This window comes from Acomys russatus, chromosome 1 (genome assembly GCF_903995435.1).
Source record: "Acomys russatus chromosome 1, mAcoRus1.1, whole genome shotgun sequence".
Taxonomy (NCBI): Eukaryota; Metazoa; Chordata; class Mammalia; order Rodentia; family Muridae; genus Acomys; species Acomys russatus.
Genome location: NC_067137.1, coordinates 90,334,096 through 90,352,680, shown reverse-complemented (window position 1 = coordinate 90,352,680; position 18,585 = coordinate 90,334,096). Strand labels below are relative to the sequence as shown.

Here is an 18,585-nt window from a genome sequence, read left to right as displayed (position 1 = left end):
ATTTAGACAAGAACCTACCATGCCACCACGTGATAAAACTGAAGAAAGCCAGCCCAAAGTTGTTAGAAAACCAACCTTCCCACACTGGGGAAAAATAGCTCTGTTGCCTATAACCCCCTCCTTAATCCACTCACTCCTCTCCGAAAAGAGGCACCTATAGAACTGTGGGAACCAATGGAATAGGCATAACATTTGGCCAATACACAGTTTACTGATGGCTCATCAACTGATGGAGCCAAAACTAACGGAAAACACAGCCTATAGACTTATAGATAGAATGGCCAATACTAAAGAAGGAACCACAAAATCAGCACAGCACTATTGGTTATAAGACAAACAGCTAGGAAAGCAAAAGGAAAATCTCTGTCTTCTCCAATTCATGGTGCATGTGCAATGGTATAGCTCTATGATCATCACACTTAAATGGCAACGATATCTGTCATGGGGGGCGCACGAATGTGTTCTTTTTAAAGAATGAAAATGCCAACTGTTTGATTTTACCAATGAAGACTCAGGAGACAGATATTGTGGTGAAAGACTACTAGCTCAGAGAGACAGATAAAGCACCTAGCTACCTTCCTCCTCAGCGGAAGTTCCAAGCAAAAGCCTTTCTTACTTGGCTCATGTCCCTGCAGGAAAAGGCCTGCTAGCTCACCCAACAGCTCAGAAGGAAAAAGCCAAACACCCAAAGCCAAAGAGCTCTTTCTTCCTCACGGCGTCTTAAACACCATTCTCTCAAAGTCCCATCTTTCTACCTTATCCCTGTCAGCTGGTTTCTTGCTACACCTCTTGACCCAGGGTTAACTTTATTAAATCCTGTGTACAGAAAGCTCTTGGATTAAAGGTGTGTGCTAGGGCTCAACCACACCAAACAAGAAACAGGTTTTTGCAGTTCACAATCTTGGGGTTCACAATGGGATCAAATATCCTGCAACATGCATGGAAACGGCCAAACCTAACAAAATTTAGCAAAGACATCAGATTTTATGTAGCTCATATAGGCAATAAAAGCAAAATGGCTGACAATAATGAAACATTGGACAAAATTGGCATCATGTTTAATTAACACTAGAATATTAAAATTGGCCAAGGAACAAATTCAGAATAAATCAGCAAAAATGATTGATTATACATAAAAAAAAAAAAACAAAAACTTGAGAGTTTACTCCTAATGCTAAAAAATAAGGGGAAATGGAGAACCAAACTAAACCAGGACAATCCTATGAGAATAACTATCATAAGGAATCCATAGCCAGGCAAGTTCACACCTTTAATCCCAGCACTTGGGAGGCAGAGGCAGGCACATAAGAATTACGGTGCTTTAAATTTAAGAGCCCCTTGCAAAAGGCAGGCTGAAATTCAAAGTGAATGTCCTTTGTGATCTAAAAATAAGTATACTGAAACTTGAATTTATATATAAAGAGAAAGGGGAATATAGGTCTATTTATCCACACATACTAAGGTATGTTTAGTTTGAAATTTTCAAAAGAATTTGTTTAAAATTTTCAGTTGAAAGATAATACTTTTTTCTGTTGCCAAAAGACATTTTGCCCTACAAAAGATATAACCTACCGAAAAAGGAACCCTCCAGAGTCAGGACTGTGGCAGGGTTTTGTTTTTACCATTTTAGGGGAATAAAAGCATCCAACTAAGAAATCTGGAGACCCCTGGGCAAATAAAACATCTGAATAAAAAGGACAGACCGGCAAGAAAAAAGGTCCCAAGAAAAACAGTAAATTGACCAATATTATCATCCATTTCCAGCACGTCTCTGCTGCCCTCTACAGACAAAAAACGTCAAATAGTCTCCATGTGGTCGCAATTCAACTAAAAATTAAAGCGGTCTTTCCGGGAGCATAGTTCCGGGATCGTGGTGCTCTCCTTCTCCAAACCCACACACGCTTGTTAAAGGAAAATCCAAAATCTTTGTCTCATATATCAAAAAAGACACCCGGTATGGGGCAAAGGAAAATAAAATATAAGGGATTAAGTCAGGTACAGTGGCACATGCCTATAATCCCAGCACTCAGGGAGGCATAGGCAGGCAGACCGCTGTGAGTTCAAAGCTAGCCTTGTCTATAAAGTGAGTCTTGGGCAGCCAAGGCTACACAGAGAAACCCTGTCTTGAAAAGCCAAAAGAATAAAAAATAAAAATAAGGGAATAGTCAGCCGGGCATGGTGGTACACACCTTTAATCCCAGTATTTGGGAGGCAGAAGCAGGTGGATCTCTGTGAGTTCCAAGCCAGTCTGGTCTACAAAGTGAGTTCAGGACAGCGAAGGCTAACACTGAGAGACCTTGTCTCAATAAACAAAAACAAAAACAAAACAACCAAAAGATATAAATATTATCTCAAAATCTCTAAGATTATTATGTATATTTAAACTTTCTGTCATGAGACTAGTAGTCATACAGAATACTAATTGTAGAAATAAGCCCTGTCTAGCTTCCTGTAGGTGTTTTCAGGCTGGAGTCTGAAGCAGGTAACTAGGAACGAAGTTTATGTACCTTGGATGTACTTAGATTTTGGTCCTCAAACCTTGCTGAAATCTCCTGAATAAGGCATTTAAATGTTTACAGGGGGCTGGAGAGATGGCTCAGAGGTTGAAAGCACCGGTTGCTCTTCTAGAAGTCTTGAGTTCAATTCCCAGCAACCACATGGTAGCTCATAGCCATCTATAATGAGATCTGGTCCCCTTTCCTGGCGTGTAGGCATACAGGCAGGCAGGATACAGTGTACATAATAAATAAATCTTTAAAAATACATATTTATGTATTCTACCGTTCCTGATCGTAACCTTCTAGGTCTCCAAGAAGATGACAGGCCCTGCAAATCCACCTGGAGTGTGGTAACGCTAACCACTGTAGTAAGCTGCCTCATACCTCTTCTGCTGCATTCTGCCTAGCCAGGATTGCTACTAAGCTGACCAACACCACCCAAAGATCAGCTTCAGACTGCAAACTGCTCAGGACATTCAAATCTCTGAATTCCTATGAGACAGACACAAACATTTTCAGAACTTTAAACTCAAAATACTTAATCCTAAAACCGCCAAATAAAACCAACCTGGACATTGTAGAAAGCTTGGCAAAAATAGCTTCATTATTGTACATAGTTTTACTGTGATAGAGTTAATAATCTTTTCTTTTTATTTAGACAAAAGGGGGGAAACATTGCAGGACATTTGATCGCTGTGAACCCCAAGATTATGTTATTTACTGGAAAAACTTGTTTCTAATTGTGGTGTGGCTGAGCCCTAGCACATACCTTTAATCCAAGAGCTTTCTGGTTGAATATTATAAACAGCATAGGTCAAAAGGCCGAGCAAGCAGTTGACAGGGAGTGAACACAGGAAAAAAACAGAGAGAGTAAGAGGAAGTCAGGAGGACAGAGAGACAACAGGAAGTAGAAGGGAGGGATATTCAGTTCGAAGATTTTTTTTTCAGACAGTGTCGGGGAAGGAGCATTCCTTCTTTGGGGATATTGTCTGAGGAGGAAGGTCAGCTGGGCGCTTTCTCTGCCTCGCTGAGGGTTTCTCTGGCCCTGGCTATCCTGGAACTCTCTTTGTAAATTAGCCTGGCCTCGAACTCACAGATATCCACCTGCTTCTGTCTCCCAAGTGCGAGTACATGTGCCACCACACCCCAACTATGGAACTTAAATATAATTTTTTTCTTTTTTGTTTTTTTGAGACAGGGTTTTTCGGTGTAGCCTTGGCTGTCCTGGACTCGCTCTGTAGACCAGGCTGGCCTTGAACTCACAGCAATCCACCTGCCTCTGCCTCCCGAGTGCTGGGATTAAAGGCGTGCGGCACCATGCCTGGCTGGAATTTAAACCTTACAAAGCAGGATTTTTTTCTTTCTTCCTTAGAAGACTTTATTCTTAACTATGTGGGTAGGATACACACCTTATATCCCAGCACTTATGAAGGAGGCAGAGACAGGCATATCGCTTTGAGTTTTAAGGCCAGCCTGGTCTACAAAGTGAGTCCAGGACAGCCAAAGCTACACAGAGAAACCCTGTCTTGAAAAACCAAACCAAGCCAAAACAAAACAAAACCCTATGTGGGTAGGTGCACATGATTGCAGTACCCTCAGAATTCAGAAGAGAGTGTTGGATCCCCTGGAGCTGGATTTACAGGTGGTTGAGAGCCATCTATAGAGCACAGGTGCTGTGAACTATCAGAGCCATCTCTCCAGGCCTGACAACAACCCCTTTGGGGGTCACATATCAGATATCTACATATCAGATATTTACATTATGATTCATAATAGTGCTATAGTTACAATGTATCAATGAAATCATCTTACGGTTGGGGGTTACTGCATTAAAGGATTGCAACATGAGGAAGGTTGAGAACCACTGCAATTCAGTTATCTACCATGAGATACTGGTTGATCATAAAGGGGCTGATTTCTTTTTTTAAAATAATTTCTTTAATTTCTATTTTATGGGCATTGGTGTGAGGGTGTCAGATCTCTTGAAACTGGGATTACAGACTGTAGTGAGCTGCCATGTGGGTGCTGGGTCATTTGGAAAAACAGACAGTGCTCTTAACCACTGAGCCATCTCTCCAGCCTGGGACTGATTTCATCCAGGGCTAGGATAGGTGTCTCTTGTCCAGTAGTCAGATAGTTGTCAGAATCTATAAATAACCTGTGCTTTCTACAGAAAGCCATGCATTAACAGTCTGCTGACTCTTGTCAATGATGATAAGGCAGCTGTCAGTTGTACACTACTCTGCAGATACAGTGTTTTTAAATTCTGATCCAATGTGGGGTTGGCATTTTGACAAGTGGGAGAACAACTGCTTTCCAAAAGCTGTTTCAAAGGATATTTTAAAAAATGAATAGCTGGGCGTGGTGGTGCATGCCTTTAATCCCAGCACTCGGGAGGCAGAGGCAGGTGGATCACTGTGAGTTCGAGGCCAGCCTGGTCTACAAAGCAAGTTCAGGACAGCCAAGGCTACACAGAGAAATCCTGTCTTGAAAAGCCACCCCCCCCCAAAAAATATATATGTATTTCCATTATGGTATGTTTTCTGTTTTATTTATTTTGCTAGGGTCTCTGTGTGGTCCTGGTGGTCTGAAACTGACTATGTAAAGTACTCTGGCCCTGAAGTTGTTGCAATCCTCCTGTCTCCATTTCTGTAGTGCTGGGATTATAGCTGAAGTCATTTTTTTTCTTTTTAGCAAGTATGTCATCAGGCATCTTGACATGATATCTGTAATCTGTGACAATTTAAGGTCAACATGGGTTTCATAGTGAGACCCTGTCTCAAGAAAACCCCCACACTTAAAACAACTTAGGTAGGCAGCTGAGCATGGTAGGGCACACCTGTAATGCCAGCACTCAGGAGGCAGAGGCAGGTGGATCTCTGTGAGTTGGACGCCAGCCTGCTCTACAAAGTGAGTCCAGGACAGCCAAGGCTACATAGAGAAACCCTGTTTCAAATAAAAACAAAAACAAAAAACCCCTATATATCATTAAGTTCTAAAGGCTCATATACATATATATATACCCGCATGACAATAGCCTCATGTAGAACTATATAATGCAATTTTTCAATGATTATATTTAGAGTAGGTATGTACCTTTGCTTGCTGGAGGCCTTGGGTTGAATCCTCAGCTCCAGAGCAGGCCATGGTGGCTTAGTTCCCCTATAAAGATCAGTGTACCACAGATTTGAGGTTATGGAAACATTGGAAAGTGGGCCCTAAAGCATGCGCGCAGGCTACTTTTTTGTTGTTGTTGTTTGTTTGTTGTTGTTTGAGTGAAGGTTTCTCTGTGTGGTCCTGATTGTCCTGGAGTTCACTTTGTAGATCAGGCTGGCCTCCAACTCAGAGCTCTGTCTCTGCCTCCTGAGTGCTGGGATTAAAGGCCTGCACCACCACCCAGCTAAAAATAAGTCTTTAAAAAAAAAAAAAAAAAAAAAAAGCAGGGCAGTGATGATGCACGCCTTTATTTCCAGCACTTGGGAGGCAGAGTTAGGTAGATTGCTGTGAGTTCAAGCAAGCTCAGGACAGCCAAGGCTACACAGAGAAACCCTATCTCAAAAAAAAAAAAAAAAAAAAAAAGCAAAAGACTGGGTTGGTGAGATGGCTCAACAAGTAAAGGCACTTCCCAGCAAAGGGCATTGTTTGTGGGTCTGCTGCAAGAGACCCTCTCCAGCAGGGGCGGCGGTGGCGCACGCCTTTAATCCCAGTACTCAGGAGCCAGAGGCAGGTGGATCACTGTGAGTTCGAGGCCAGCCTGGTCTACAAAGCAAGTCCAGGACAGCCAAGGCTGCACAGATAAACCCTGTCTCCAAAACAAAACAAAACAAAACAAAGCAAAAAAAAAAAAAAAAAAGAGAGAGAGAGAGAGAGAGAGAGAGAGAGAGAGTGACCCTCTCCAGCCCCTGTAGTCTTGTTGTTCTTTTCTTCCTTGCCCTACGCCCCCTTGCCACGGAACTCACATTGTAAACCAGGCTGGCCTTGAACTCAGAGATACACCTGCCTCTGCCTCCTGAGTGCTGGGATTAAAGGCGTGCGCCACCACCACTACCACCACCATCACCACCTCCACCACCACCACCACCACCACCACCATCACCTCCTCCTCCACCACCACCACCACCACCATCACCTCCTCCTCCACCACCACCACCACCACCTCCACCATCGCCGCCGCCGCCACCACCACCACCACCATCACCTCCACCACCACCACGCTCTACATTCTTAAAACAGGCAAATAGATAACATGTCATTTTTACCTCCTAAAGTCAGTTGTTAGAGGTAGAGTTAATCTGACAAATGACTACAGGATTCCCAATGAGTCTGAATTTCAAACGAACAATGATTAAGTGTATGCCTGATAGTTCATAAATATACTAAAACACAACTCACCATTCATCTGAAATTCATACTGAACTCAAGGAATGCCTTTTAATTTTTTTCTCTGGCAATGCTATTTATAGAAATAGGGATAACCCAGAGAAAGTGAGGGTGCAGCTCAGTGGTAGAGCACCTGCCTAGCATGCACACGGCCCAGATTCAATCCCTGCATTTGTCAAAAGGAGATAATATGATAAACAAAGGTAGCTCTACATCTTTGCTCTAGTTGGTCACTGGTTAGGGAACTTTCCAGCAAAGCCCTAGGATTGTGCTAGCTTGTGACCCTATCCTGAGCTATTCTTAGGCTGAGGTTTTCCAGGGATGGGAGGTGGGGTGGGGAGGGCAAGAAGTCATATTTTAAATTGTGGATTTAAAGTATGTACTGAAGAGAGGGGAAGAGGGTGTGTCTTATATGTTGACACAGTAAAGGTCACTTCAGACAAGGCCTCTCTCCCCTACCCTAAGCAAAAAAGGCAGGAACAAAATAATGGTTTATTAATTCTTTTTAATTTATTTTGGTTTTCAAGACAGGGTTTCCCTGTGTTGTCTTGGCTGTTCTGGACTCATTTTGTAGACCAGGCTGGCCTTGAATTCAGAGATCTGCCTGCCTCTGCTGGGACTAAAATGAGCCACCACTGCCCAGTTGTTGTTTTGAGACAAAGTCTCCTGTAGTCCAGGCAGACCTGGAACTCCTGATTCTCCTACCTCCACTTCCCAGTTCCTTGGATTACAAGCATGCACCACAGTGCACACAGGGTACAATTAAAAAAAAAAAAAAAAAAAGCAACCTTTAGGTATTTTCCTATTTGAGGGAGTATACTCCATTGAATTCTTTCTCTTTTTAATTTGGTGAGTTTTTAGTAAGTTTAGAACGTTATAATATGAACTTTCAAATTAACTAGTTGCTAAATGCCATAATTTTGCTTGATAGGTGAATCTTTCCCATTTTTAGCCCATCTTTATCTGTTTTTTTTCCTTTATCTTAGGAATTTCTTCAGTCTATCTTCCATCAATGGTTGTATTCAACCACTTCTGTGCCGTCTCTTGTCCTGAGGATGTAATTCCTGCTAAATTGAAAGGGCAAACCCGACACCTGCCTACTTCAGGAGTTAATTACCACCAATGACAGAGGATAGTTTCTTGGAAAAGCACCACATTGAAAGGGGGACTTTCAACTGTACCTGGTGAAATTCCAATGCTCATTGGGGTCAACTTCGGGACTCCTGGCACTACTGAAAGGCAAGGAGCTACTTCTGGACTGTGCTGTTGCTGCTGGTTAACAGCTGTGCATCCTCAGGGCTCCCTGCTTAGGACCTCTGGCCTCACCACTCCAGTGAAATAAGATACTGCTATGTTCTAATAATGTTTCTTGTGGCTTGCAAATGCATCTGGAACCAATGGACAGAGAACTTTCTCAATTTGATTTTGGCAATTTTCTTCTCACTTTCTTTTGTGGGGGGAGGGGACTGCTAGCACTAGGGGTTGAACCCAGGGCTTGAAGCATGCTAAAAGCATGTGCTCTACCACAGAGCTACAATATCAGCTCCTTTCTCTCCCTCAACACCTAATACCAAGTGTCCTATCAGCCTGAACAATTTTTTTTTTAACTCATAGGTGATAGGTTGAGGGTGAATTAGAAAACTGAATTGGGGAGAAGGGTAGTGATAAATTTTTGGAGGGGGGCAGGTGCACTAACAAAAAAACTTCACAGACAACCTCCTTCAAGACGTCCAGTCCAATCCCGGGTTCCCTCACTTGGACAGGGACTGGGTGCCCTAGGAGGCTGCGAGCGGCGCTGGGCGAGCCGCTGCCCCCTCCCCAGAAGGAGGGTAAACCGGCAGCCCGGCTGCCACTGTGATTGTTACGCGTGTCCAACTTCACAGAGTGTGGCGCGTCGGGGTGCACCGAGGCCGCCGTCCAGCGCCAACCGCGACTCGGCGCGGGCAGCAGCCGCTGCGAGCCGCCGCCCGCCGTCTCCCGGCAGCCGTCCGCGGGGGAGGGGCGGCCGGCGCCCGCGTTCTCAGGCCCGGCGGCCGGCGGAAGGGCCCCGCACCGCGGAAGCGCGACCGCAGCTGGGGAGGGCGGGGGGGAGGGAGGAGGAGAAGGGGGGGGGGACGAGATCAGCTGCTGGAGGAGGCGGAGCCTCGGGGGGAAGGGGAGGGAGGGACGCGGCAGTGAGGAAACCGCGAACGCCGCCGCCGCCGCCGACCGTCTGCACACCTCGCTCCGTCTGCCATGGCTGGTTAAAGAAGCCTCCGGCTCGCCGCGCGCGGGGAGGGACGGGAGGGGAGCGACGGCCGGGCGTGCGGCCGAGGGAGGGGCGGCGGCGCGAGCTGCGGCGGCGGCGGTTCCAGCATGAAGAGGAGAGCTGGCCTGGGGGGCAGCATGAGGTCAGTGGTGGGCTTCTTGTCCCAGCGGGGCTTGCATGGGGACCCCCTGCTCACTCAGGACTTTCAGAGGAGACGCCTGCGGGGCTGCAGAAACCTCTACAAGAAGGACCTTCTCGGCCACTTCGGCTGTGTCAATGCCATTGAATTCTCCAACAATGGAGGCCAGTGGCTGGTCTCAGGTAAATCAACCCACTTCCTTCCCCTCCCCGCGCCTCCCGATCCCCTTCCAGCTGCCCCCTGCCCTTCCCCGCCACCCGCCTGCTGCCCCGCGTCCCCACCCCCGCCCTTCTCAACCCCTCTCCAGCGGTGGGAAGATTTGGTGTGAAATTAATACCATTGCAGGGGGAGGGAGGGAGGGATGGAGGGAGGAGGAGGGAAGGAAAGGATGTCATATATGTGTGTGTGTATATATATATATATATATATATAAAGACCTAAAATGGTTGACAGGTCTTTAATGCGCTTTATCCCAAGTGCAAAGTGGTCCCTCCAGATGCCTGGCCCACAAGTGTGGGTCGGGGAGGGGGGCGAGGTTACGGCTTGACTAAGTTGGATGGCAAACTCTTCCTCTGCGTAGTTTAAAAGGTGTGGGGGGCATTGGGGGGGCTCGCAGCGGGGAGAGGCCGAGGCGCGCCAGAGGCCAGGGGAAGCTCGAGCCCCAGTCCTCCGTGTCTTGGAGAAAAAAGGGGCCTGGGAGCCGAAGGCCGGTGGTGACAGGGCGGGACACCGGGGGGGCCAGCAGGCTTGGGCGGGTGGTGAGAGGCGGCTGGGAGGCGTCTCCCCCCCTCCCCCCGCCGGCCTCTCTTAGGGCCCAGTCCCATCTCCCTTCACGCAGCCTCTTCCGCGTCTTGTTTTTATTATGGTTCCGAGAGCGGCGAGGGCTGTGGAGACCGGGGCGGGGGAGGGGACCCCAGCCTGAACTTGGGTGCGCTGCTCCAGAGGCAAGGGACGACCCCCGAGAGACTCGCTTGCGGGAGGCGGGCCCAGCACCCCTTAACGTCCGCGGCTCCTGTTGCAGGGCTGTTCGCCTCCCCCACCCCGGGCCTACTTGCCTCCAGGGTATCCCCGCCGGGGTGGGGCAAGTGGTGCAATCGAGGCCGGGGCTCCGGCCGGGCGTTGTAGGCCTTGCTCTCCCGGGGCTCTTAGCGACAGGCAACTGAATCGATAGCCTATTGCTCCGGGGAGGCCCGGCCGGAGCGGCGGTGGTGGCGGCGGCGCCTGCGTGTAAACCGCGGCCCGGGTCGCTGGCTGCGGCCGGCTCCTCCCTGGGGTCGTGGCCCCGGGTGAGGGCGGGTGGGGTCGGGCTCTTGCTGGGGATGGGGCGGCTCCCAGAAACCGGGCTGCACCGCGAAGGGCCTAGACCAGTTCGGGCCGTCCGGGCCTGCCTCCTCCCTCCACTGCTTTTCCTACGCTGAGAGGGTTGAAGGGGAGCCCAGCACTGGACGTGGCGCTTAACTTCATCCAGGTGGATCCCCGGAATGCTTTCCTAATTTGCGTCAGTGGGCTGCTCTCCAGAAACTTCGGCCAAAGCCTCTGTCTTCGAAAGTAACAGGCGGAAGTGACACCATCAGTATGGTCCAGTTTGTAGGTAGCAGAGATGAGAGGTCTGTGATTATTTCACGACAAACCGGATATTTCTCCACAACTGGCCACTGGCCTCACCTTTTCACAGCAGATCGTTTTCCCCTTGCAGAGCTTGGACCCTAGCTGACCGCCCCCCCCCCCCAAAGAAACCTGGCAGACCTTACTTTAAAAAGGAAGCTTCCTTCCATCAACCACGGCGTTGAATTTTATCTAATAAATTTCAAGTACAAAAATGGAGAAAGAACCCTTCTTTGAAGGCTGTTTGTGTTTGTAATACAACTCTCTCTTGAGATTAATGTATTACAACAGAGGCCCCGAGACACAGTCTGTACCAACGGAGTGAGGGAATGAGGATACCCTTACAATGAGCTAATTAATCATAAATGATCAGGCATTGCCCCAGCTTAACACACCTTCAACATAAACATGAAATATAATGTACATGCCACAACGTTCTCCCGTTTAAAGTTAATGCATTTTACTTTTTTTGTTGTTTGTAGACCAGACTGGCCTCCAACTCAGTGATCCTCCTGCCTCCACTCAGATTAAAGGTGTACTCCAGCACCACCCTGTACATTGTATACTTAATCTTAACCAAAAGGCAGAGAAGTAGAGAAGTAATAGTTAATACATTTTTAAAAAATACGTCAGAAGGGCCACTGAGCAGTGTGTACTCGCAGCGTTGAGTTCTGTGATCCTTACCTGAAGGGCCTTTCGCTTTTGCTTTGGCCACAGGGTCTTGCTGTGTAAGCCATGCCCTCCTATACATCCTCTATATCTTATCTCTAGTCTTGGCCAGTTTCTTTTTAATTTTTGTTTGAGTCGATGTACTTCAGTTGGGCCTGAACTTAGTACTCCACCAAGAATGACCTTGAACTCCTAACCCTGCTATCTCTACCTCCCTGATCTGAGCTTTGTTTCTTTTTGGTTTTAAGAGACACGGAGGGCCTCACAACTGTTACTAGTGTGTGTGTGTGTGTGTGTGTGTGTGTGTGTATCTTATCTATCTATATCCATATATGCACACACATACATATACATACACACTATAGTGTGTGTGTGTGTGTGTGTACGTACACATATACATATATGTAATATCCCAGGCTATTGTGGGACCCACACTGACGTTTTGGCTGGCCCCAGGTGCCTTAGCTTCTGGAGTGTTGGGACTGTAGGTGGGGGAGCCATCATGCCAGGCTCTTACTTTGAGTTTATACTGTAGAAAAGGAGGACTGGTTGCATAGCACAAGTTCTGGTTTTAGGTGTCCGGTTCCTTTTCTCGTCCCAAGTTATCCATCTGTCACAGTCAGTACTTCCTGGGTCCCAGCTCCACTGCCCTCGCCCATCACTCCTCCTAGCTCTCTTCTTCCTGTTTTTTTTTTTTTTTTTTTTTAATCTCCTGCCTTTGCTCTTAGTCTTTCCAGCAGTCAGTTCTATTGGCCCTTCAATTGAGACAGATATGATTTATTCCCAGAACACAAATTTTGGTTAAAGGCAACTCACCTTGCGTTCGTTATGAGAACAGCTTGTGTTAACACAATTCTTCCTGCTTGCTTTTGACAAGGAAGTTCCCTTGGGGATTCATAAGACACCGTAACTTGTTAAAGCTAATTAAAAAATAAGTTTTCCCTTGAGCCTTCAGTGATCTTTTCAGATTTAAAACTATTTATAGTGTTGTTTTTACATGCTTTTTTCCTCTAGATTGTTGAGACAGGGTCACATAGCCCAGGCTGTAGCTGAGGTTGACCTGTGACCTAACTCCTTGTTGCTCCTGCTTCCACCTCAGGGGTTCTGGGATTACAGCCGTGAGAACGCACCCCTTGGTGATATATTCCTACCTGTGACTGTCCCTTACTAAAACAGTTATCACCTGAGGGGTAATCACACACTAGTGTGAGCCTGGTGATCTCTTCCCAGTATGGTGGGATATCAGACTCTAGGAGTTCTCTTGCGCATTTTGGTTTTGTGCCTTGTTTTGGCTTGGTGAAAGCCCCTAGCACGAAGTGATATCCCTGACAGAGTGTCTGTAGTTGATTGTTTTCATTTGCCAATAGTTTGGGCAGGCCCACATTTTGTAACTGACACACAGGATTTGACAGAATTAAGACCTAGGACAGGAATATTTGTGTGATTCCTGTGACCATATGAAGAGTTATTGCTTAAGGACACATCACTCTCTTGTCCTAATAGTTAGTATTCCAGGGTGTGGTGAGGCTTCCAGTTACAAATGTAGATTTGAGGAAATCAGGATGAAAAAAGTGCTCTGCTCTGATAGCAAGGGAGATACTGGTTGATACTTTAAATTATTTGACATTTCATTAAATTTTTTTTAGTAATATATTTTTATTTATGTACATTGGTGTTTTTGCTTGCATGTGTATCTGGGTGATGGTGTTCGATCTTGGAGTTACAGACAATTGTGAGCTGCCCTGTGGGTACTGGGCATTGAACAGTCAGTGCTCTTAACCGCTGAGCTATCTCTCTAGCCCAAATTTTTATTTATTTGTTTTAATGTATATAGTTGGTTTGTGTGCATGTATGTCTATATACCATGTCTATGTCTGGTACCCTCAGAGCTCTTTGGATTGGAGTTACAGGTGGTTGTGAGCCACTATGTGGTGCTAGGAATAGGACCCAGGTTCCTTGGAAGAGAAGCCAGTGCTCTTAACTGCTGAGACATCTGTCTAGTCTTTTTTTTTTTTTAAAGATTTATTTATTTATTATGTATACAGCATTCTGCCTGCAGGCCAGAAGAGATGATTGTGAGACACCATGTGGTTGCTGGGAATTGAACTCATGACCTTTGGAAGAGCAGTCAGTGCTCTTAACCTCTGAGCCATCTCTCTATCCCCCATTGTCTAGTCTTATTTGACACTTGTAGTGGTGGAAAGTGGCCATGGGGATACACACTTGAAATTTCATCTGCTTGGGAGGTTAAAGTAGGAGACTGAAAGTGGACAGTTTAGGTAATTTAGCAAGAGCCTTTACCTAAAAAAATGGAAAAAAATAAAGATTTAGCTATATGTACATATATAGGGTGATTAGCCTAGTTTCTTGAGATCACTGTTCAAGTCTTATCTTCTGTCTCTACCTCCCCAATGCTAGGATTACAGCTGTGTGCTTCAACCATGACTGGTCTTAAGGAAAATTAAAATATTGTCATCAAAAAAGTTACTTTTATTACTCTTTATTATTGACCAGGAAACAGTATTACTATGATAGCATGCAAGCAGTGTGTATTGAGGGACATGTAGTTAAAAATCATTGCTAGGCCACTTGGACCTGTGATTTACAACACTGAGCATCTGTGCCTCTGATTTCCTGCTCTGTACAGTGGGAATACCAGGGCCGACCTGAAGGATTGTTGGGAGACTTGATGCAAAGTAGATGTGGGATGTTGAACAGAATGCAAGCATTGGATAATAAGACATATTTGTTTTCTTAACTTTTTGGTGCTTATATGGTGTCGCTGTTGTTGTCAATTTGTTCTGACATTATTGGTAATAGACCTCTGCAAATTGGGCAGATGGTATGGTTTTGTGACATTGTTGTTATTGTTGTTGCTGTGCTCCAGATTGAACTCAAGTTCTGGGCACTCCAGGCAAGTGTCTTACCACTGAACTGTGTCCTTAGCCTTTAGTGGATTGTTTTGTTTTTTGAGACAGGGTCTCAACATGTAGCCTTGGCCGGCCTTGAACTATTACCTAGACCAAGCTGGCTGAGCTTGCAAAGATCTACCTTCCTCTGCCTCTTGAGTGCTGGGATTAATGTCGTGTGCCACCATGCCTGGCAGCCTTTAGTATTTATTTTTGAGATACATCGCTCCCACACTGGCCTTAAACTCTGGATCCTTCTGCCTTGCCTCCAAAGTGCTGGAATTACAAATGTGACTAGTTTATGACTTTGTGAAATGAAGAGGCAGTGTGATATGAAAAGCACCAGGTATAGGGTGAGATGTGATTTGAAGTTAGAAGTCTTAGCAGTCACAGATTGTGTGAGTTTAGGTAAATTGCTTCATTATTCATTCATGAAATAAGGGTAATAGATTGCCCTAACTGTAAGGCAGATGGTAATGAATGGTCAGTGATATTGCTGTGCATGAAAGAGCGGAGGCTGGGGATGTACTTCAGTTGACAGACCAGAGGCTTGTTAGCAGTCACTGAGCCTTGGCTGTGATCACCAGTACCACATAAACCTGGCACTGGACAAAATAATATATAAGCCAGCAGTGGTGGCACACACCTCTAATTCCAGCACTCAGGAGGCAGAGGCAGGTGTATCGCTGTGAGTTCAAGGCCAGCCTGGTCTACAAAGTGAGTCCAGCACAGCCAGGGCTACACACAGAGAAAAAACCCTGTCTCAAAAAAACCAAACAACTACAACAAAAAGCTGTTACGGTGGTTCATGCCTGTGATCCTAGTACTTGAGAAAGAGAGGCAGGAGGATCAGAAACTTAAGGCTACACAGTGAAATGGAGGCCAATCTAGGCTCATGTTTGCAAAAGGAAAAAAGCAAACCGGTAAAAGAGCACACAATAGGAAAAAGGAAAAAATGAAGTATTTGTGAAAATGTACTGAAACTGGAAATGTAGTTCTGGTAAACCTAGCAGGCATGAGTTCAAGCCCCACAACTGCAAGTAAATAAGCTACATCAAAGCGCACCCACATAGTTAAAGGCTAGGATATTCCCTTCTTAGTACTCTAGCCTTATTTATATCACTAGAATTCTTTACACTTATCCCTTTAATAAAACACACACACACACACAAAAAAAAACTAATAATAAAGCATAAGCTAGACTTTAGAAAGTAAGGTTTACAGCTGGATAGATGGTTCAGTGATTAAAAACACTGTCTGCTCTTTGCAGAAAACCTGGGTTCAGTTCCTAGTACCCACATGGCTACTTAGAATTGTTCACAACTCTGGATGATGTGAGTAGCTTCCAACTTGAACGTCTTTGAGACTTTTTGGAAGACCAATCTGTGTCTGGCATGGATTATATAATTGCTATTATATGTATGTATATATGTATATAATATATATATTATACACATACATATACAGTATGTTTTTGAGACAGGGTCTCTGTGCAGCCTTGGCTGTCCTGGACTCTTCTGTAGACCAGGCTGGCCTTGAATTCACATTGATCCACCTGCCTCTGCCTCCCAAGTGTTGGAATTAAAGGCATGTGCCACCACTCCTAGCTTATATCTTACTTTTATTAATTTTATGTGTATGGGTGTTTTGCTGCATGTATGTGGCTGTACCACTTGTGCCTGGTGCACATAGGCCAGAAGAGGGAGTCAGCTCTCCTCAACTGGAGGTACAGATGCTGTGAGCCACCTGTAGGTGCTGAGAAATAAACATAGTCCTCTGGAAGATCATCCTGTGCTCATAACTGCTGAGCACCTCTCTAGCGTCTCTTATAGTTTATAACTGTAAAGGTTTATGTAAACAGAATCTTAGCAGTTGAAAAAAAGGGTTTCTGTTCTTTGCTAATGAGAGTTTACTGTAATATTATTTTCCCTTCATTGACGTCTGAGGCATTGGACTCTGTAGAGCTAGCACATTAGTAGCTCATATGTATTAAGTTTTATATTTCAGTGAGTTTATTATTATTTCGTTCTGCTACTTATGACTAAATGTTAAGAAAAGTACTTTCAGAAGCTTTTCATGTAGCAGCTATGCTGTTCGAAAGTGAAGAGTTGTGAATGGGGAGAGACATTTAGTTGTTTAGTCATAACATGTTGTAAAGGGAGATAGCTATTCATTTACATGGACTGCCAGCACCATCGGTTATAGGAATCTGTAGTTACAGAGAGAGACTGAGTTGCCTTTGATGATGTCATTTGTGCTGTATCCCTCCTCATCCATGTAGTGAGGTCAGCAGTATCTTGTGGGGTTGGGATGAAGACTGGATGAGCTGACACAGGGCCATAGTCCTGGCTCTTGTCTAGGGGTCTTGCTGCTACTACAGTTGCTGTTTCATTTGACCCTCACAATGAGCAAAAACAAAGACCTGTTCAAGGAGTGTCAAGCTCTCTAAGTGGGTTACTTTGCCAGTGTAGTCTATCTGTAGTTTCATTGTCCTAAACATAATTGTTTGTATTAAATTGGTGGTGCCCCATAACGGGAGATTTTACAGGATTGGGAAGTCTCTCCAACTGAGTCTCCAGTGTGAAACTGAGCTATACTTCTTTCTTTGGAAGGTCTTGTTTCCTTCCTAGACTATTACTCAAGAAGAGGAATTTGTTTTCATTCTTAAGGCTGATTTTATGAAGTCCAGGTAAGCATTGAACTCACTATGTAGCTGAGAATGGCCTTGAATATATGCCCCTCCTCTTACCTCATAAGTGCTCGGATTATAGATACAGGCCATCACACATTGCTCAGGGTTCTTTGTTTGTTTGTTTTTTTAAATATACATGGCTGCCAAAATTATGCTACAAAGCTTTTTTTTTTTTTTTTAAATCCCTTTCAAGTCTTTATCGAAATTCTAGTTGTTTCACTTGGCCTCACACTTAATTTGAACCCCTGAGGATTGCCTTTCTTAGCCTTAGATAAGTTGACTGAATTTGATGGCTTAGTAAAAATACTTTAAGAGTTATTTTGCAAGCTGCACAGTGGTTGGTGCATGCCTTTAATCCCAACACTTGGGAGGCAGAAGCAGGTCTACAGAGCAAGTTCCAGGATAGCTAGTGAGGTTGTCGCATGGAGGAACCATGTCTAGATAACCAAAAAAAAAAAAAAGGAAAGAAAGAAAGAAAAGTTATTTTGCAGCCGGGCATGTTCATGCATGCCTTTAATCTCAGCATTCAGGGAGGCAGCAGCAGCCAGATTGCTTTGAGTTCAAGGCCAGCCTGGTCTACAAAGCAAGTCCAGGAGCCAAGTCTGCACAGAGAGGCTCTGTCTCGAAAAACCAAAAAAGAAAAGTAAAAGTTATTTTGCACATGTGCATGCATGTGTGCATGTGCAGGCATGATGCTTGAGTGTGGGTCTCAAAATGTGTGTCAGGGTCAGAGGGCAATTTTTGTGGAGTTGGTTTTTCTCTTTCCACCTCTATATGGTTCCCGGGGATTGAACTCATGTCTCCAGGCTTGTGCAACAAGTATCTTTACCCATGGATCCATCTCCTATCGCACTTTATTACTTTTTACTATAACGAGTTCTGATAAAAACAATTGAAATTTGCATGTTTGGCAGCTTTGGTTTAGTCTCAGAGTGTTGAAATACTGTTTATTCTTCCTACATTAATTAATACAGTTACCAGCTAGTCCTCCAGTGACAGACAGACACAGAGGGATTCTGGTGTTTTTGTCTTAAAGATTTATTTGTTTGTTTGTTTGTTTATTATGTATACAGTGCTCTGTCTGTATGTACACCTGCGTGCCACAAGAGAGCACGTTAGAGATGTTTGTGAGCCACCAGGTGGTTGGCTGCTGGGAATTGAACTCAGGACCTCTGGAAGAACAATCAGTGCTCTTCTAAGCAAACTTTATGGTGCTAAACTTTCCTTTGCAAAGAGTTTTGTGAAAATGTGGGCAGGCAGCGATCTTATACACAGAAGTAAAACCATAAACTGCTCACAAGGTGTGGATGGAGTATCTGGTATAATCAGAAGGACTTAGTTCCCTACATTAGAAGTGTTGAGACTAGAAAGAACAATGGCCTTGTGGTCTGGGAGTGCTGACACTGCAGCAGCCGCCATCTTAATAACTCCTCCGTGAATCCTTA

General features: G+C 45.1%; 1 protein-coding gene across 2 annotated transcripts in view; it reads left to right on the top strand.

Annotated features, from left to right (window-relative positions):
• Nucleotides 1–9,164: 9,164 nt before the first annotated feature.
• Nucleotides 9,165–18,585, top strand: part of Dcaf5 (DDB1 and CUL4 associated factor 5) — a 96,418-nt gene continuing 86,997 nt past the window's right edge. Inside the window, exon 1 of one of the 2 annotated variants that reach the window (XM_051148388.1) lies at nucleotides 9,165–9,447. In XM_051148388.1, the coding sequence (XP_051004345.1) occupies nucleotides 9,234–9,447 (214 nt within the window). In that variant the 5' untranslated portion in view covers nucleotides 9,165–9,233. The remainder of the gene's footprint in view (nucleotides 9,448–18,585) is intronic. The other variant, XM_051148381.1, reaches the window with a different exon arrangement.